This window comes from Drosophila obscura, unplaced genomic scaffold, assembly GCF_018151105.1.
Source record: "Drosophila obscura isolate BZ-5 IFL unplaced genomic scaffold, ASM1815110v1 contig_179, whole genome shotgun sequence".
In the NCBI taxonomy this organism is placed as follows: Eukaryota; Metazoa; Arthropoda; class Insecta; order Diptera; family Drosophilidae; genus Drosophila; species Drosophila obscura.
The window spans coordinates 7,091,428-7,110,703 of NW_024542766.1; the positions used below are offsets into that span (position 1 = coordinate 7,091,428).

The following is a 19,276-nucleotide window of genomic DNA, read 5'->3' on the forward strand; positions in this document are numbered from 1 at the left end:
TGGTAGATAATATTAAGGATTCGATTGGCAGGCTTTCTGACTTGATACAAGTAGTTCTAAAGGGGTTTCGCGGACCTTCTACGATTGCAGCATAATAATTTACTTGCAGAAGAAACTCTTTACACGCGTATATACGACCGAGGAGCGCTGCCGCATGACCCGCTGCACCCTTTTTTTGTGACAGAAAGTTGCAAGAACTAGCTGTATTTTATTTGCAGATTATTTCAAAGTACTTTCTCACATATTTAAGCACTTAAAAATCTTTAAAAATTCATAAATTAATATAAATATTCCACTAAATTCCCATGGCTCTTCTTAATCCCCAAACGGCTCTTACACATCTATTACACACTGTATTTTATGTGTTACTGTATCTATGACATGTCTAACCTGTTGGCTTTTTGTTCATTTTTGTTGTTGTTGTTTTGTGTGTGCAGCACAATGTTTTGCAATTTGTTTGCCATTTTCCATATGGCAACTTCTGTTGCACATTATGCTAATGACATGCCTATGTTTTCCCCTCTACCCACTATTTGCCTCATTCTCTCACCCAAACCCCTGCCACACTGCCACCCTGCCACCCTGCTATGCCACACCACTCGGGTCGAGGTGATTAATCAAAAAACTCGCAACACACTCACAGGGAGGCAGAGAGAAAAAATGTGTGCTGCCCCCTTTTGGCCCAGGTAATGCAATTTGCAATTGTTGGACTCCCCTAGTATTTCCCTGTGTGTCTCTCCTACTTCTCTCTGCCTCTCTGCCTCTCTTACTCCTCTCTGTATCCACCAGTTATGGTGCTATAGCCGTAGACATAACCCGGATCGGGTCTGGGGGTCTTTGTTTGCAATTGGCGAAAGGTGTTGGAGGTACACAGCAAAGCACACATAAAAACACCTCGTACCTGGAATCTGAAATCTGAAATCTGTATCTGACTCTGACTCGCCTGTGGAAGCATGTTGCATATTTTCTGCAGCTCAAATTGGCCTTCTGTGGCCCCTCTCTGTCTGTTATGCAAGCATTAAGGATTATAATGTGTGTTTGTGTTTGTGTCTGTGCTGTGTGGAATGTGCTTCAAACATTTGATGGGATTTACACTCGAATTTTGGCGCAACTCTGCTGTTGTGGGTGGGTGGCTGTATGTGGCTACTTATGTATGTAAATACATACATACATATGTAGTTAAAGCGGAAACTGCAAACGGTATTTCAAAAGATATTTTTCAAAGAATTACTTGTTCAGATTTTATATTAATTACATTTGAATTACATTTTGATATTCGGAATTGACGTGGAAGAAGTTTCTTTTATTGATTTAATCTTTAACGTAACGTAAAACGTAAAGAACTTGAACGTTTTTCATTTATAAAGGATTATTTTACATTGAATTTTTCATTGATATTAAATATTTCTTGTGCTGTTATATAGAATTCTAGTAAAATTTCAATTCTAATTTTCTCTATTTTATTGTGGTACGAAATTTTTTCTTTTGTATAATACTCCAAGATTTCTCATTCTTTTACAAAGAATATTAATATAAGATCTGCTTTTTATCGTATTAAAATTTCATTAAAATTTAAACGTTTTCTTCTATTTTCAAAGATATTTCGTATTGTTACAAATAATTATGGTATAAGTTCAACGTTTTCTAATCTTGATATTAAATTTCCGGCTCAAAAAGTTTCTCCATTTAACCTTAGAGGAGAGGAGACTCTTGAGTTTAACCTATGATTCCTTTTCGCCATAATAAACGACTCTAAATTGTATGTATTAATATACAAAAATTCTCATAGCTTGACCAAATTTCTAGCCAAAATGAAACGATTTGCTCCCCGGCTTTGTTCCACCCAAAAAACCATCCTCTAGGGAATTAATCACAAACTCCTTTACGCCGGTCACGCACGCACAACCAAAGCTAACAAAATGTTGAACCCGAGAGCCCCCAGCACTTTCCGCCCATTCAATAGGGGATGCCTTTGTCCCCAATTAGGGCAGCCTATCAGCAACCCTGCAGTCCGAAATGGGGGGCAGGCAGCCTTCTGTGGGGGTGCTGTGCAGTCGTTAACCGTAAAAGCAGATCCCCAAAAAGCCAAAGAAAAAATCCTCCGCCACTCCACTCCACTCCGCTCTCTCTCACTCTCACTCTCTCTCCCTCTCTAAGCTTTCATGTTACGCATAATTGAAACGAAGTTCCCCATTCAGTGAGCAAAACTTCCATGCAACGTGTGGAAAACAATCCACCACCAAAAAAAAAAAAGAACACTAGGGGGGGACATTGGACCGTGGACTGGGGGTGTGTGTGTGGCATTGTCGTTTGGGCATTATGCCCCACAAAGCATGTCAATGTCATGAATATTATTGACATGGATTTTTATCCACAGATAGCTCTCTCATAGACAGACAGACAGACCTGGATGGAGGATGGAGGAGGGAGGCGATGATGTACTCTTTTTTTAGGGGGCGCATTTCCGCAGAACGAACAAACCAACAAAAAAGAACTGTGAAGGTCAACCCCTTTTTGGCCAAAGCTTTGAGCGGAGCATGCGAGAAGAAGAGAAAGAGAGCGAGGGAGTTTTTCTGTTTCTGTTTCTGTTTCTGTATCGTTGAAGTTTGCTTTCGATGGCCTGTCAAAGTCAAAAGGCTGATAAAAATCGATAAACGACAGACAGCAAAGTCGGAGTCATGTACAAACTACACTGGAATGGGAGGCCCAACCCGGTTGGTGTCGGTCTGGTCTTTCTGTCTATAGAGCGAGTTCTCGGTCATCAGACTCTTGGCCTGAACCGAACTCGGCGCTCGCTTGTGCCTGCCTCTGTGGTATGCCGTTTTTGGTTTATTTCAGGGGCTTGTCAAATTGCAAAACGGCAACAATGCAACTCGAAATATCTCTTGGTATGCAGTTCTTGTCGTAATATGTCATGGCTCGCCCCCCCCCAACCCCACGTAATGCGATAGGCGGCGCTACAAGAAGTCTCAGAGTGGCTCAGGTGAAGTGTGGGGAGGAATGGGAGTGGGAATGGGGGAATGCTAATTGCCAGGCACCAGAAAAGAACATAATACCATTAAGTAAGCGTAATTAGATCATGGCTATGCAAATGCAATGCCTGGAAGGTACACTGATCTCATACTTGGCTTGACCAAACGATAAGCGGCAGCCAGGTTTCATGTAAATTTAAGTGGGAGTGTTGCAAACATCTAGATAGTGTTGGGCAGTCAATGGAGTTGGTGTTGGTCAGCTGGAAATAGTAGAGGGTTTTAGAGATCTGAAAAGAGTTAGAGTTAGCTGAGAGATAACATGCGCTGGGGACATTTCTATGCTTCAACTGAAAGGAAATATTAAATGTCAAAAGGCTAAGAGATGTTAATCATCATCCAAGAGGGTCCCTGGGTCTGTCATTTTACATAAATTTTGTGCCACAAAATGTGGTACTCCCAGGGGAACTTCATTGTACGCCCCATTGTACGGATTTCATTTTGTACATTTGAAGCTGTGGCCCCCAGCCAAGGCCAAACCCAACGACATCGTCGTCCATTCAATTTGCATTCCATCAGCCATGGGACCGTTACCCCCACAGATACCACCACACAAACACACTCATGCACGTGGGGATGCATACGTCGACGTACTCCAAGTACAATAACACTTCCGCCTGAAAGTACTCGTACTCCAATACGGACATCTGTGTGTGTGTGTGTGTGTGGGGGTACAGTTCTATCCAGACAAAAACCAGAAACAGAACACAAGAGAGAAGAGCGAAGAGAGGAGCAGCAGAGTTAAAGCGGAAAAGGCATCATCAAAAATCGCTTGGCTGCATTTGTTGTCGGCCCTTGAGTTGGTTGCCCTTCCCCCCCACTCCACAGTCACGTTCCCCTCCTTCGTATTTTACCCAAAAAGAAAAAAATTAAATATCAGCAGAAAAAATATAAAAAAAGAATCCAAATGCTGACCACCACTCTGCCTGCTCTCTCTCAAGCACACGCTCCGTCTCTCACCCACACAACTGCAGCTGAGAACGATACTTGATTTGAGTGGGACAGAGAGGAGAGAGAGAGAGAGAGAGAGAGTAAGCGAGTGAGCGAGCGGCTCTTTAATATAAAACAGTTTTTGTTTATTTTCTTTTCTGCTAAATTCTCTCGGTGCTTCTCTCTCCCTCTCTCTCCATCCTGCCTATGATAGTTTCTGTTCTTCTTTCTTAACCCAAAAAAAAAGAACAAAAAAGCAGAATGAGGGATTAGCAGCGCACTTTTAATACCCTAACTAAATGATATCCCAGAAGCAGACGAGACTAATTCAAAGTTATATTATATATTCTTACACCTTATAAGGGATCGAAGAGACTTGCTTTGCTGCACCTCCAAATTAATGTCAGAACCATCATACCTTCTGAAAGTGTGTAAAAAGAAAACAAAAAAAAAAAAACTGACGCATGCTTTACACGCTCTCCTCTCTTCGGCTTGTCTCCCCCGCGGCGTTCGACTGCCCTGCCTGTCCGCGCATGTGTTGCGTCTTTGTGTATGCCTATGGGAGTGTGTGTGAGTGAGTGAGTGTGTGCGCTGCCTTCGTCGTCTTCTTCGTGGTTTTGCTTCGTCGTCGTCGTCGTCGCCGTCGCCTCCGACGCTGTAGCTGTCGTGGTTGTTGTTGTATGCAAGGTCGTTTGCGTACAAATTTCAACATTATTTGAAGGTCGTCCTTTGCCCGTTCTGCGCGTCGCTTCTTACTCGTTCTTTCTCTCACCATTTCCGTCTCTCACTCTCTCGCCGCTCTCTCCCTCTCTCTCTCTTTCTGTCTTCGCTGTCTGTTTCTTTGCATGCAATTGTCTTGGCTAAACAAAGAATTTTGTTTCCCCCCATTTAGGGGTCGTGCGGGTTCGTTCTTGTCGGATTCTGTAATTTCCTTAAATTATTGATTCTTTCGCAATTGGATAAATCAATTTCAGTGGTAATTATACACATCTTAAAAGGTTTTTAGTTAGGGATGGGCGTAATGTTCTTTAAGGGCGGGAATATTGTAAAAACGTTTTATAAATGTTTGAAGTGCACAAAAAAGCAGACTTCTTATCAGGAATCTGTTATATGCATTGGGATACGCAGGACTTTTTAAAATTTTGAATTTTAATTTTGTTATTTTAAATAAAAGATTTTTGCAGATAGATTTGACAGAAATTTTACGTTTTAGCCAATGTCAATGGAAGCATTTAAGAAATTCCTTTCCATATAGGGACATTTTCCCCCTCGGCTACACCCCTGCATTTAGTACCCGCACCCGCACACCCTTTGTTACCAGGTGTGGCCTCGCCCTTGGCCCTGTGTTGTGTGCCATGCCATAGAAATGCTGCGTGCCGTCGTTGGGTTAATGTACCTTAAATTTATTATAATTCCATCGGCTTTTGCGCCTCTCCCCAGTTCCCACTCTCTCCACTTCGCTATCCATCGCCCTCCTCCTCCTCCTCCCATTGTTGGGTCGTTGACATTTTTCGTTGGGCTGCTGGCCATTGCCCATTGCCCATAGTTGTGTACTGCTTAAGCTATTGTTCAAGTGGGAGACCCAAACAAGAGAGCGAAACGACAGGCCACAGATGGAGGAGAGAGAGAGAGAGAGTGAGTAGGTAGAGCTGCTGATAAGAATTGAATGAACATAATACACGCACCAGCGAGAGGGAGAGCGCGCATAGCGGGTGTGTGGATGTGTGTTCGTGTGCTCTGCCACGGCATAACCTCAATTAACATAAGTGGCCGCCTCGTTCGTTGGATGCTCTCGGGGCTGGCTCCGGCCAAGGTCGCTTCAGGGTGGGTGGATGTGGATATGGATGGATAAGTGGTAGCATTGACCCTATTGTTGTCGTCGGGGTTTATTCAGATCCTAAATAAGTAGCGGTTCTCTGTCTTTTGTGCCTGTTGCCAAGCAAATCTCCAGCAGAGCAGGGGCGGCAGTACCCATTAATGACTCATTGCCAAAAGGTTGAAGAACCTTTTATTTAATTAACATACATAAATGGGGAATTTGCCAAAACTATGAGGTACACTATTAAAATTTAAATTTGAACAATGCTTGGGAATGGATATGGTATCTAGGAGCCGGTGGAACTGTGGATATTTATACTTAACTTAATTGTTTCAACATTATTTTAGTTAGTTTGTTTTTTTTAGTCTTTATTTCTTTGAATTCAAAATTTTTTAAGATAATGTCTCATAAGAGGGTTTCCATACCCGATATAGATATCATTTATTCTGTATTCGATATAGATATAATTTTTTTTAAATAAAAAATTAATTAATTTAAAGCATTAATAAATTACTTCCTAAAAAAAAAAGTTTTTATTTAAATAAATCTCTTATAAATTTGTTTATTAAGAATGAATTTATTTATTTTTTTATATTTATAATTTTAAATATTATCTACAGAATTAAATTAACATAAGCCGCATAATAATCATAATTCTCTCTCTCTCGCTCTTTTAAATCTTTTCAGTTTTACAACACAATGGAACTGCATCAACGACATCTCTCCAATTTTTACAAATTGCACAATTGAGAAACAAAAGTCTTTTTGATACTATATAGAATATTTTGATAGGGAAGAAAGGAAGGAAACGGAAAAGCCCCTGCCCTTGCAAGTCCATTCAAAGTGGATGCCCTGATAAGTGCAGCAAAAGGTGACAGCAGCAGCAGCAGCAGCAGCAGCAGAAGCAGCAGCAGCCATGCCGAATATGTCTAGCATTAAGGCTGAGCAGCAGAGTGCCCCAATGGGGGGCACGAGTAGCTATCAACTGCCCGTGAATATGTGCACCAGCAGCAGCAGCAGCACCACCACGACGACGTCGATGCCATCACGTCACAATGTGTCCGTGACGAATATTAAATGTGAACTGGAGGAGCTGCCCACGCCGAATGGCAATCTGGTGCCGGTCATCGCCAACTATAATCATGGCAGCCTAAGGATACCGCTCAGTGGGCAGCCGCACAACCAGCAGGAGGAGGAGGAGTCCGACTCCGAGGCGGAACTCACGAATATCGAGAACCTGAAGGTGCGCCGGCGAGCGGCGGATAAGAACGGACCACGGCCCATGTCCTGGGAGGGAGAACTGAGTGAACCCGAGGAGAACGGCGTCAGTGGCAGCGGTGGCATCGGCGGGGCAGAGCTGATGGAAACGGAGACGGTGATCAAGAGTGAGGTGTGCACCACAACGTCCACGCCCATTCAGGCGTCGTCCACCACCTGCCCCACGATGCAACCGATCAAAACGGAGCTGGAGAACATTGCCGGAGAGCTGCAGCATCCGCGCAGCAACGCCTATCCGGTGTCCAGCTGCAATGGTCCCGCCAAACTGAAGCTGGCGCCCACCCAGAGCGATCCGATCAATCTCAAGTATGAGCCCCCGCTGGGGGACAACAACTCGCCGCTGCTGACGACGCGCAACAAGTCGAACAGCGGGGGACACCTGCCGCTGCCAGCGAACCCCAGTCCCGACTCTGCCATACATTCCGTCTACACCCACAGCTCACCGTCGCAGTCGCCGCTGACGTCGCGGCATGCCCCATACACGCCGTCGCTGAGTCGCAACAACAGCGATGCCTCGCACAGCAGCTGCTACAGCTACAGCTCGGAGTTCAGTCCGACACACTCGCCGATTCAGGCGCGGCATGCCCCACCAGCGGGAGCCATGTATCCGGGCAGCGGCTCCGCGGGCGTAAACGGAGCAGGCAGCAGCTACGGGAATGGTGTGCATCATCACGGGATGCTGTACAGGCCGCTCAAGGTGGAGGCCTCCCCAACGGTCGGATCGGTTGGCGGTGGCGCTGGCGGTGGCTCTTGCAGCCAGGAGTCGGCACAAAATCTCAGCATGGACTCTGCCTCCAGCGGCTCCATGGATCCGCTGGGATCGGGCTCGCTGCCCGCCTCGCCGGCTGGCATCTCCCGCCAGCAGCTGATCAACTCCCCCTGTCCGATCTGCGGCGATAAGATCAGTGGCTTCCACTACGGCATCTTCTCCTGCGAGTCCTGCAAGGGTTTCTTCAAGCGCACCGTCCAGAATCGCAAGAATTATGTGTGCGTACGCGGCGGTCCCTGCCAGGTGAGCATTTCCACGCGCAAAAAATGCCCCGCCTGCCGGTTCGAGAAGTGCCTGCAAAAGGGCATGAAACTGGAGGCCATACGCGAGGATCGCACCCGTGGCGGTCGCTCCACCTATCAATGCTCCTACACGCTGCCCAATTCCATGTTGAGTCCGCTCTTGAGTCCCGATCAGGCGGCGGCAGCCGCTGCAGCAGCATCAGCGGCCAATCATCAGCACCAGCATCAGCACCAGCAACATCATCAGCATCAGCATCAACAGCAGAGACTCCAACAGCAGATGAATGGCTACTCGGGGTCCACATCGCTGCCAGCGAGTCCCAGTCTGGGGGGGGCATCCATCAAAACGGAGGAAAACGAGTCCAAGACGCTAAGAGCCAGTAGTATTCCAACGCTATTGCAGGTGGGTTTCTACACAGATATTTTCCATTAATGATCCCCCGATTAATTCTCTTTCTTTTGTTTTGGCCATAGGAAATCATGGATGTTGAACATCTTTGGCAGTACACCGATGCAGAGCTGGCCCGCATCAATCAGCCCTTGTCCGCCTTTGCCACTGGTGGCAGCTCCTCATCATCATCGTCGTCGTCGTCGTCTGTGGCATCAACGGCACACCAGAACCACCAACAGCAGCAGCAGCAGCAACAGCAACAGCAGCAGCATCAGCAGCAACAATTGACCAATCCACTGCTGGCCAGTGCTGGTCTCTCATCCAACGGCGAGAATGCCAATCCCGATCTGATTGCACACCTCTGCAATGTGGCCGATCATCGCCTCTATAAGATTGTCAAATGGTGCAAGAGTCTTCCCCTATTTAAGAACATTTCGGTGCGTAGTTTGGCATAGATTGGAGGCACTATAACTAATGGCTTTCGGCTTTACCCCTTTTCAGATTGATGATCAAATTTGTCTGCTCATCAATTCGTGGTGCGAACTGTTGCTCTTCTCGTGCTGTTTTCGGTCGATTGATACGCCCGGCGAGATAAAGATGTCACAAGGCAGAAAGATAACACTATCACAGGCCAAAACGAATGGTCTTCAGGTGTGTGGGCTTTTGTACTATAACAAATTATTATATTTATAGTTAATTTGTTGAGGAAGTTGCATATCAATAGGTGAAGATTTTATGGCTTAACTATAGATTTGAGGAATATTTTAGAATGTTTAGGAATGTCACAATCAAGCAATCAGAGCGAAAAGAGACTGCCAAGAACAAATCAAACAGAGAGAAACAATGAGACCCATAGAAAGTATTTTTTAATTCGAATATAAATAGATCATTAAATATTATAATAATAAGTACTGTTTTGGGTATATACGCCCAAGCATATTAATTTTTTACTTTATTTTACATTTTTCTGAATATATTTCTGATTAATTTATATCAACATTTTTTGGTTGCTCCGTTTTAAACGAATTTAAAGCTATTATATGAGTTTTTGCAATAACATTCCCACGAATATTAGCTGCCTCTTTTCTCTCCCGCTCTCTCTATTGTTCAATCAATCAGAGCTTTAATTCAGTAATTTCATTAATTTATTTATTTTTATGGACTGCTCATCTTATTATTATTTCAGTGCAAAGCGAAATCTTATGGGAATTCGTATAGTTTATGGATGCTTTCATTCGCTTTTATGTTTCGGAAATCAGTAAAAGTTATAGGGAAATATTATTTCTTCGTTTGTTAATTCTCCGTTAAACTTTCTATGCCCAGTATGAGTAGCTTTTCTTTGGCTTTAAAATGTATTTTGTTTTTTAACAACCCATAAAATGAATACCCATATCAACAATTGATTCCTTTTAGACCTGCATCGAACGCATGCTCAATCTGACGGATCATTTGAGGCGCCTGCGCGTGGATCGCTACGAATATGTCGCCATGAAGGTGATAGTGCTGCTGCAGTCAGGTAAGAGCCTCACACAAAACCCGCACATATCAAGCCTGATCTAATACTGATCCATCCAACAGATACCACAGAGCTGCATGAGGCGGTGAAAGTACGCGAGTGCCAGGAGAAGGCATTGCAGGGGCTGCAGGCCTACACGCTGGCCCACTATCCGGATACGCCCTCAAAGTTTGGGGAGCTGCTGCTGCGCATACCCGACCTGCAGCGCACCTGTCAGGTGAGTCTTTAACTGGAATACACTTTCAAGTAAGAGAAGATCTAATGCAAGTCCCCTGCTCCAACAGCTGGGCAAAGAAATGCTGACGATCAAGACACGCGATGGAGCTGATTTCAATTTGCTGATGGAGCTGTTGCGCGGAGAACATTGACAATTGTGGACAGCGACAACGTTTTACATATTTAGTATTAGATATATCTATTGTAGGGTTAAGTGCTCTACCTATAAGCTCTGAAAACATGTGCCTAAAAAAAACCCAAAGCCACAACAGCAGGCGTCGCCGCAAACGGGGGCCAACCCCGATCCCGAACCCTCCCTCAAGCATTGATTGAACCCCCAAAAACTATGCGCAAAATTGCCAAAATTTTTATACACGAATTATACATGTATTTTGATATATATATGATGAATGCCATATGCTGGGAGGCAATGTCGGAAATTGCCCCATGCGCGTGCACACCCCTGTTTGTTGCTGGCTTTTGAGTTTTCCAGTAAGAAGAAAAAAGATGAGAGAAAAAAGTATATAACGTTTTTCGCTATATATGAATGATATATATACCGATGACTTATGTATAGAGTAAACTAAAGCACACAATGGAAAATGAAAAGACTAAGAAAATTTATTTAAAAAATTACTATAAAGAACAACAACAACAAAAGGCAGTAACAACAAAAATGCAAAATCAAATTTAAATTTAGTTTAAGCAGCTAGCGACTTTTTTTATATACATAAAAAAAAACCTTATATAAAACTATTTTATAAATGAACAAAAAGAAATGCCAAAACCGATTTGGTTTGATACAAGGAGAATGAAGAAGAGCTGCTAGAATTTTCGATAGATATATATATGTATATGTATATATAGTATATATATGTATAACTCTTTGTATGTAAATGGAGTCCAAATGGATGTTCAATTTTTAAATGTTGTAGCATTTAGTTTTAGTGCAATTTCACACATGTCTACTTATAAACTACACATATATATATATATATATTTAGATATATGTCATAAACATATATCTTTAGCCAGATATGGCCACAAAACTATATACATACATGAAAAGAAAAAGACCACTCGAAAGAAATAATAATGCCAGGCAGGTGATTGTTCTTGCTGCCAGCCTGCAGGTTGGCAACCAACAGACAGACTATTCCAGTGATGCTATATGTTGCATAAAAAAATCAACACACAAACCCAAACCCCAAACCCAACCCAACACCCGTAACTACATAAATGAAATTTATATTTTTCCAGATTTTGCAGCTTAGTTTATTTCCTTTGTATTAGTTTCTCCATTATAATTATTATTATTTGTGTAATCTTTACTTAAATAGCTGAAGCAAATCCTGCAACAGGATTTAAAACATATAAAAGCGATAAAAAATAACTACATTAATTAATTTTTTGCATATGTATATCTTTAGTTAGATAGATATATGTATAGCCACATCCGGCATATGTATGTACATATATATATATATATATGCATGTGTGTGCGCGTGTGTGTGTGTATGTTAAATGTAAAAGAACTTCCAGACCCCCCCAACCCACCAGCAACAAAAAACAAAAGAAAACAAAAGAAAAGGAGATACCAATGTAATTCCAATTTAAATTAAATTCTGTATACCAGCAGAAGATGAGATGAGAGAGACAACAATCCGTAAATATACATTCTTCATAGTGAAGGGCAGAAGAAGGCTTAAAAGGAACTTGACGAGATAGAAAATGAGGGATAATCGTGATTGGGATGTTTGTGTATCAAAGGATCGTGAATATAAAATTATATCACAACTTTTTTTTATGATTTTAAAGGAATTTTTAGCGTCTGAAATTATTTTTCCTTTGTAATTTACTTTGTTTCATATTTTATATATTTTATTGTGTAATGAAGAACTTGAATTAATTTTTAATTATAAAAAAAAAACCCAGAGGGTATTTAAAGTTGATTTCTTTTAAAACCTAATCACGATTACCAAGAACAGACCGACCCAACCCGACCTTTTGCCCTTTCTTCCTGCTGCTGTCCGTAAAGGTAAACTAAAATGTTAATTTAATAACGAAAAGAAAGAAATGCTCCAACTAAATATCAATACAATGTTTACCCATAGTTAAATGCAATTATTTAAGCGACAAATCAAATCAAAATTAATTTATAATTTCCAGTAGCAAAAACAAAACTCAAACAAAGAAAACCACAAAAAACAAGGAGGGAGCAAGTTTAGGAGCCTTTCGATCCAATGATAGATATTTTTCTACTTAAGTACTCCGCTTAACTAGTGAAAAGTGTGCTCAAAATTAAGCATACATTAAAACAGAGAACAGAGTTTTACTTGTGTGTCTGATGTTTGGTTTTTTTTTGCTACTACGAGTATATTATATCCATAAACTCATCCCATAGTAAATATATCATTTCATATACTGTTTTTGTTTAAATGGAACATGATTGAAATTCAAGAATGGAACCAACAACAACAACAACAAAAACGTAAAATGTCAATGCAATATTTTGTAATAAAAAATAAAAACAAAAAAAAGATCCCACTACAAAAAGTGCGACAATTAAATCGTGTAAAATGTGAGATTTGTTATTTTGTGCATATAAATAATGGGTAAAAAGTGGGATATTTTTAACTGTTATGTAGAATTTTAATATTAATTATTAATTATTTTGTATTGGTTTTTTTAATTTCAGTAATTTGATGCCTGGAAGCTCGGTTCAAATTCTCCAAGCATTTTCTTTAGTGCAGACAACAGATCTGTGGAGAAGCCTTTGTGCCAGGAAAAATGCCAGACTTTCAAGTTAATAAAGAACACATAGAAGCTCATTCAGGATACAGACTGGGGCCCATCTACAAGAGAAAATTTAATTAAAGGCCAGCTGATGTTCCCAGATGAGTGTATATTTATTTTTGCTTATTTCAGTATATAAATATAATAGAGAGATATATTCCCCATCTGAGATAATATTCCTATTAATGCTTTATCTTTCCATAGCTATGGCGGTTTCTCTGCAACAATCTGGGCCTGAAGTGATGCCTGGCTACATGCAATAGCTCGTATATCCCCCGCAAGGATAGGAGTTGCAGTAGCCCGGACTAAGGAGAGACATTTAACGCATCAAATCGAGTTCAAAATATCAACAACAGATCAACAGATCAGTGTGGATTGCTCACCTGAGGCGGGCCAGTGGATACAAGCAGGCTGACTGACAGGGGGGTTGACCACCACCGCATGGCGTCTGGCGAGCACCACAGCATGTTGGCTGTTCCGTCGTGAAGCCGCAACCAAAGGAACAATCATTGCAGCAGGGTCCACAACCACCGCCAATCGGCAGATCTGCGCAGCGGCAACTATTCCCATTGGAAAAGTGTTGGAAATTGTTGCCGCGACACATAGCCGGCCGATAGTCGACGGCATACACCGATTTATCCTGCAGAATGTCGCATACATAGCCCATGCAGAAGCATTCATTGGTGTTGTTGCAGGCACTCTTTGGGGGGCTGCAACTGCTGGTGGGACAACAGCCCAAGCAAGGAGGTGGGAATCTCGGACAGCAGCCCTGACAGGGATCGCAACATTGTGCCGGGAAGTTCTTGCAATTGGCAAGGAAGCTCTCCACATCCACGCAATTGGTGCCAGCGTTTGGATTTCGCGGGCAATTGGAGCCAGGGTTTTGATTTTGAGCGTAATTCGTGCCACAGGAATCCGGACAGGCCAGACTTGTCTTAAAGCCGGTGGTGCTGGACCCCATTTGAGCACTTGAAGGCCTCTTCCTGCCTCTGGTCTTTGCCTTGGTGACACTCTTTGTGGAGGGATTGTCATACGCAAGAGCGCTGGCATTCATCGAGCCGCGATCGGTTTTTGGATAGGAACAATGCAAAGGCTGACCAGCAGCGTCTATTTGCCCTTCTTGCTTTGGCACTAACGAACGGCGGCTTGGTACCCCAAGTGCATTTGAATATGATTCTGGATTTGCATTGGATGCCCTACTGTAAGTCTTGTATGGATCGAATTGGTAATCATTCGGATCATAGGAATGCGTCTTCACCAATGATTCGTCGTGATAGTTAGTGTCAATGCTGAGGAAGTTTTTCAAATTGTTGTGCTCGTTGTAATGATCTGTTTTTCTGTGCGATTCGGCAAAGTCATGGCTGGGGTCTGGCTCCTGATAGACTGGACTTCGCTGCAGCAGGCCGCCATGGTAGACAGGATCCTGTTCCGAGTCGGCATAGTTGGGGTTTCGTTGCAATTTGGGCAAGCCGCCATAGTAGACAGGCTTTTGCTGTGGCGACGACTCGGGATAGTCGGCGTTTTCCAGCGATTTGGGTGAGCCTCCGCGGTAGGGTTCCGCTTCGGCAAAGTGTTGGTTATCTCGAGTTGAAGGATAGACAGGGTTGTCTCGAGATCCGCGATAGACAGGGTCATCTTGAGATCCGCGATGGACAGCGTCATCTTGTGTTTCGCGACAGACAGGGTCATCTTGCGGTTCGCAATAGACAGGGTCATTTTGCGGTTCGCGATAGACAGGTTCATCTTGGGTTTCGCGATAGACAGGGTCATCTTGCGGTTCGCGATAGACAGGGTCATCTTGCGGTTCGCGATAGACAGGGTCATCTTGCGGTTCGCGATAGACAGGGTCATCTTGGGTTTCGCGATAGACAGGTTCATCTTGCGGTTCGCGATAGACAGGGTCAGCTTGAGGTCCGCCAAAGACAGCGTCATCTTGATTTCCGCGATAGACAGGGTCATCTTGAGTTCCGCGATAGACATCTGGTTCTATATATACCTGGTTCTGTTCTAGTCTCGCAAAGCTTTCGGTTTCTGAACCTGTGGCATAGCATGACTTGTCTTTTCTGCAACCAGCTATTGGAGACACAAGTGTTGGCTATGGGGTACTCCCTTAGATCTATCCCACGTTCCACTTACCTTTACATTTATATGATTTGCATTGGGTATTCGAATATTTACTAAATGGATTGCGCCATGAAAATTTTGGTTCTGCATATACCCGGTTCTGTTCTGGTCTCGCAAAGCTTTCGGTTTCTGAACCTGTGGCATAGCATGACTTGTCTTTTCTGCAACCAGCTATTGGAGACACAAGTGTTGGCTATGGGGTATACCTCAGATCTATCCCACGTTCCACTTACCTTTACACTTATATGATTTGCATTGGGTATTCGAATATTTACTAAATGGATTGCGCCCTGAAGCAATGCGCTGTTGGGCATTGGGCACATCCTTTGCTTGATTATCGTCGAGGCTGGAGCTGCTGCTCACGGATTTCGTACCCTTGTAGAGCTCCTGCACAGCATTGTCATGCCCCAGGCCCTGGATGGTTGTTGTAGAACCTTCATGGTGGTTTAATGTTAAATTTAATATGCTAGTGCTTGGTCCTATAACTGTGCTAAAATCAACAGGCTGCCATTTGGAAGGTGTGCAGTTGCTGTGCTGGCTCACTGCTGCAGCTTCGCCACCCTGATTGCCGTTTTGATTGCTTAAATCTTCGGCTTGTCTGTTTCTCAAAATGGATGTTGGTTTTTTTTGTGGTATCGGAGATACTGGTGCAGGTCTATAGGTCTTGTGTATGTCATCGGTGGTTTTGATTGTCCTCAGCATATGAATGACCGCAGCATATTCCTCAGGGCTGAGCGCAATGTGGTGATTGGAAACCGCCATTGCCATTGCAGTTTTGCCTTTCAGCTTTCAGCCACATGCCGCACACACACACAAAACAGGAACAATTAAATTACTACAAAATTTTGGGGCTTGGGGCTTTGCTTCGAAATAATGAGAATTTGCAGGAATGGTTTACTATGATTTATAGTATCAGCTTTTCTTTAACAAAGTTCTCGGAACAGTTGAGATGCACAAAGAGCACCGAGGCCGCCAGACGCGCCTGCAGCTCCTGCTGGCTCAGATCGTGCGACCATTCGACGCGTCCCCAGAACTTTATCTGATACTCCTCCTCCAGGCGCGCGAGTGCCACTGCCTTTTCCACGGGCAGCATTTGCTCTATGACGGCACAGGCCAGGATAATTGACTTCAATGTATCCACAGCATATACAAAACCTAAGCGAATGAGATCACATATCAATGCAGTTTTACCCACACATACGTATTTGCGGAGCTTACCGTGCAGCGTATCCAAGCTGTAGGATTGAAAATGTTTGGCCACCTTCACCTTATCCGCATCGCTTATGTGGGGCGGTGTTATGTTCATTGTTTTCTGTAGATTCGTCTCGAAACGCTGATTGAACCAGTCAATCACGGGATCCCATTCGTTTTTCTGCAAATCCTTTAGATCTTGCTCATCCTGAAAGCATTCCAATTGTTAGCCACAACCGTGGAATTTTCTGCCTGTAATCTTACATCATATTGAAAGAGCACCGTATCGGTGGGCATATAGTTCAACAGATAGTTGACCATATCCAGTTTGTTCAGATTATTGGGATTATCGATGGCTGTGAAGCACAGCGCCGATATGTGCATGCGCGACCTCTCGATGTGCTCCTTCTGGCCGTCGAATTCCGTGGCCACGGCAATGGCCAGCGGTTCGCTTTTCACCGTGAATGGTGCGCCCTTTGGTGTCTTTAGCTTTCTGTGATCCAGCACCACCTCGTAGCCACCGTCAGTGCACAGCACAGAGGTCTTCTTGTAGAATCTTTTGGGCGGCGCAGCTGCAAACAAGTGCCGTGCCGGGCTCGGCTCTGTTATGAAATATGCTCCGAGAGTGTTTTGCTGCTACTTACCGTATTGCCGCACTGTGGTCAAGGCGGGCACTTGCCATTTGGTGGATGCGCCCACTCGTAGTGCTCTAAGTGCATTTGACATTAGTTTTGTATTCATTTCTATTTAAAATAAGCGTTTTAAAGCGTTTTAACTTGATTTTAGTGGTGACTATCGAGAAATGCCTATCGGTAATGGCCTAGTACTGTGTAACGAGATAGAGCGCGCGATAGTATACAAATAAATGTACAGCGCCACCTGGCGTATGTAGTGATAGTTGCATCGATATTTTTATCGAACTCATACTTGAAACACAAAAATGAGTTTGAGAGGCGTTAAAACACAAAACAAGGAATAAATTGTTCAGTACAACAACGGCTTTTAAAAATTCTCTCTTTTGGTCTCTTTTTCGAGATTTCATTCGCTCTTTTCGTGGTGACTTCCCTAACTAAATGATTCATTTTCACACCCACAGTAAATGTTCTACTCTTTTTATTGAGTTGTGCGTTTCACACTACTTATAATATGATCGAAATCCACAATCAAAAAGCCATCTCACAGATAAAGTCATGAGACTGACTGCATGGTACGTCGTTCATCCAACCTTCCTTGCCATTTAGGTATGTATTTAGCTCGACGCAACGCTCACCGTTCCCAAAGTTATTGGGTTCGTTTTCGTGCCAGTGGAAGAAGGTTCCCTGGATACCAGTAGTGGCCGAAATATACTCGCCTTCTGTTTCTATATCGTTCAGATCTATCCAATAGATGTGGTCCGAATCCAGAAACCTACGGAGTGCCTTCAACTCATCCTCGCTTTGCAGACTCACCAAATGGGCCCCCATTTCATGGCAGTTATCGAGGGCACCCTGCCAGTTCGTTCTTTCATCCATTTTATCTTCTATATAATAGTATTTCGTACCTATTTTTTTGAAGAGATCGATATTTTTAAGTTCTGTTTCTATTTCTTTACGATCGGATGCCTGTTGCAGCTCTAATTTCTGACATTTTTCGTCCAATTTATTAAATTTTTCCTGTGAGCTCTTTTCCAGCTCCTGCAGAGTCTCTATCTGTTCGACCATTTCTTGCCGCACGGCTGCCACTTGTAGCTCTAATTCCTGAGATTTTGCCGTTGATCTTTTTTCTAAATCCTGCTGGATTGCCAAACTCTCCAACTTTTCGTCCATTAGGGCTAACTTCGAGAGTATGTCAGCCGGTTGCTTGGCCTCACAGGACTCCACTCGCTTTTGCAGGATGGCGAGGTACTCCAGGACCGGTTTCACAGCTCCGTAACAGTAGCCTCCGCACTCGTGTTGAGATTCATCCATCTATAAGAAAGCCAGGCAATGTTCTTAGAATTTTTGCAATCAATAAACGGAATATTTCACTCACCTCACAATGCTGGGACAGAGATCGCCCAAAGGTTATCGCCAAAAATATGAAAACAATGGAACACCGCATTGATGTTGCTACTCTGAATAGAATCCAAAAAAGAACTGGCATTCGCAGAGTTTCGTAGCGGTATTTATACTTCCGTTCCTTCCGTTGTGAACTGATAATAAATTAAAATTGCACGCAATTAAGAAATAAAATCAGACGAATTATTTTAATTATTTATTGATTACATAATCCATAAGTATATTATTATTATTATAAGCATATTAAATTAGGTTTAAAAGGCATTCGGCTATGATCCAGCTAGTTTATCTTCACCGAGCCCAATATACGTGTCACTGAGAAGGGAAAGAACAACTCGATCAACGAGGGCTATTGCACTACCGCCGTGATTTTCAGGAAGAAACAAAACAGAGAGATGATGAAATGTTTGTCATCCATGCAATGATCGATTTTATGAACTGTTTTTGTATTGTGAGCAGAAATTGTCACTAAATTTTAAATCCATTTCATTTTATTTTGCAGTTTATGGCATTTCTGCAGATAACAAACAGGATCGAGATATATATAGAGGAATCTAATCTTGGTCAAAAATAAGGAGGTTTCTAAGCAGTTTAACAGGGTATACAAAGTGCCATACTCCACAAATAAGTCGTTGCAATGTAGCGAACGTGTAGCTACTGTGTAGTTATCGTGTAGTTTCCATGTAAAAATGGAACATTTTTGTTGACCTTCTTTTCTTAAACCTTATTTAATAAGTAATCCAAAGGGAGTACTAAAAATTGTCCAGACTGTAGAAAATTGATTCGTCTATTGGATATAATTTTTTTTTTAGCTGTTGTAGGCCTAACTAGCTAGTAATTATAAATCGAATATCAAAATTGATTACGATATAGTTACGGTATATTTGGGTATATTTTTGAGGGTCAAACGGAAGATACTAGAAATATATAAAAAGGGAC

At 42.8% G+C, this 19,276-nt stretch overlaps 4 protein-coding genes across 5 annotated transcripts in view; 1 reads left to right on the forward strand and 3 right to left on the reverse strand.

Annotated features, from left to right (window-relative positions):
- The window catches only part of LOC111076513 (nuclear hormone receptor FTZ-F1 beta), a 29,219-nt gene extending 18,358 nt beyond the window's left edge, over window positions 1–10,861 (forward strand). For both annotated transcript variants that reach the window (XM_022370332.2, XM_022370330.2), the window contains exons 3-8: window positions 6,466–8,470; window positions 8,542–8,895; window positions 8,960–9,109; window positions 9,872–9,974; window positions 10,037–10,191; window positions 10,259–10,861. In XM_022370332.2, coding sequence (XP_022226024.2) covers window positions 6,695–8,470; window positions 8,542–8,895; window positions 8,960–9,109; window positions 9,872–9,974; window positions 10,037–10,191; window positions 10,259–10,342 — 2,622 coding nt within the window. In that variant the 5' untranslated portion in view covers window positions 6,466–6,694 and the 3' untranslated portion in view covers window positions 10,343–10,861. The remainder of the gene's footprint in view (window positions 1–6,465; window positions 8,471–8,541; window positions 8,896–8,959; window positions 9,110–9,871; window positions 9,975–10,036; window positions 10,192–10,258) is intronic.
- A 2,221-nt stretch (window positions 10,862–13,082) lies between these two features.
- On the reverse strand, window positions 13,083–15,984 carry LOC111076535. Its single transcript, XM_041592253.1, has 4 exons — window positions 15,344–15,984; window positions 15,123–15,281; window positions 13,370–15,059; window positions 13,083–13,291 (listed from the first exon to the last, which is right to left on the reverse strand). The coding sequence occupies exons 1-4, from the start codon at window positions 15,876–15,878 to the stop codon at window positions 13,237–13,239; spliced, it is 2,439 nt and encodes an 812-aa protein (XP_041448187.1). The 5' UTR covers window positions 15,879–15,984; the 3' UTR covers window positions 13,083–13,236.
- Window positions 15,985–15,998: 14 nt separating this feature from the next.
- LOC111076536 (ATP synthase mitochondrial F1 complex assembly factor 2) lies at window positions 15,999–17,126 on the reverse strand. Its single transcript, XM_022370364.2, has 4 exons — window positions 16,946–17,126; window positions 16,566–16,873; window positions 16,329–16,509; window positions 15,999–16,265 (listed from the first exon to the last, which is right to left on the reverse strand). Exons 1-4 carry the CDS (start codon window positions 17,040–17,042, stop codon window positions 16,015–16,017), a joined length of 837 nt encoding a protein of 278 aa, XP_022226056.1. The 5' UTR covers window positions 17,043–17,126; the 3' UTR covers window positions 15,999–16,014.
- A 253-nt stretch (window positions 17,127–17,379) lies between these two features.
- On the reverse strand, window positions 17,380–18,409 carry LOC111076527 (CD209 antigen-like protein B). The gene is made up of 2 exons (XM_022370350.2): window positions 18,312–18,409; window positions 17,380–18,247 (listed from the first exon to the last, which is right to left on the reverse strand). The coding sequence occupies exons 1-2, from the start codon at window positions 18,378–18,380 to the stop codon at window positions 17,465–17,467; spliced, it is 852 nt and encodes a 283-aa protein (XP_022226042.2). The 5' UTR covers window positions 18,381–18,409; the 3' UTR covers window positions 17,380–17,464.
- Between the last annotated feature and the right edge of the window lie 867 nt (window positions 18,410–19,276).

Coding starts and splice junctions, on each gene's coding strand:
- LOC111076535 (XM_041592253.1), bottom strand. CDS start 15,878: ATGGCAATGGCGGTTTCCAATCACCACATTGCGCTCAGCCCTGAGGAA. Junction 15,282..15,343: donor CAAATCATATAAGTGTAAAG/GTAAGTGGAACG, acceptor TGTCTCCAATAG/CTGGTTGCAGAAAAGACAAG. Junction 15,060..15,122: donor CAAATCATATAAATGTAAAG/GTAAGTGGAACG, acceptor TGTCTCCAATAG/CTGGTTGCAGAAAAGACAAG.
- LOC111076536 (XM_022370364.2), bottom strand. CDS start 17,042: ATGAATACAAAACTAATGTCAAATGCACTTAGAGCACTACGAGTGGGC. Junction 16,874..16,945: donor GACCACAGTGCGGCAATACG/GTAAGTAGCAGC, acceptor ACTTGTTTGCAG/CTGCGCCGCCCAAAAGATTC. Junction 16,266..16,328: donor CAGCTTGGATACGCTGCACG/GTAAGCTCCGCA, acceptor TCATTCGCTTAG/GTTTTGTATATGCTGTGGAT.
- LOC111076527 (XM_022370350.2), bottom strand. CDS start 18,380: ATGCGGTGTTCCATTGTTTTCATATTTTTGGCGATAACCTTTGGGCGA. Junction 18,248..18,311: donor CTCTGTCCCAGCATTGTGAG/GTGAGTGAAATA, acceptor GCTTTCTTATAG/ATGGATGAATCTCAACACGA.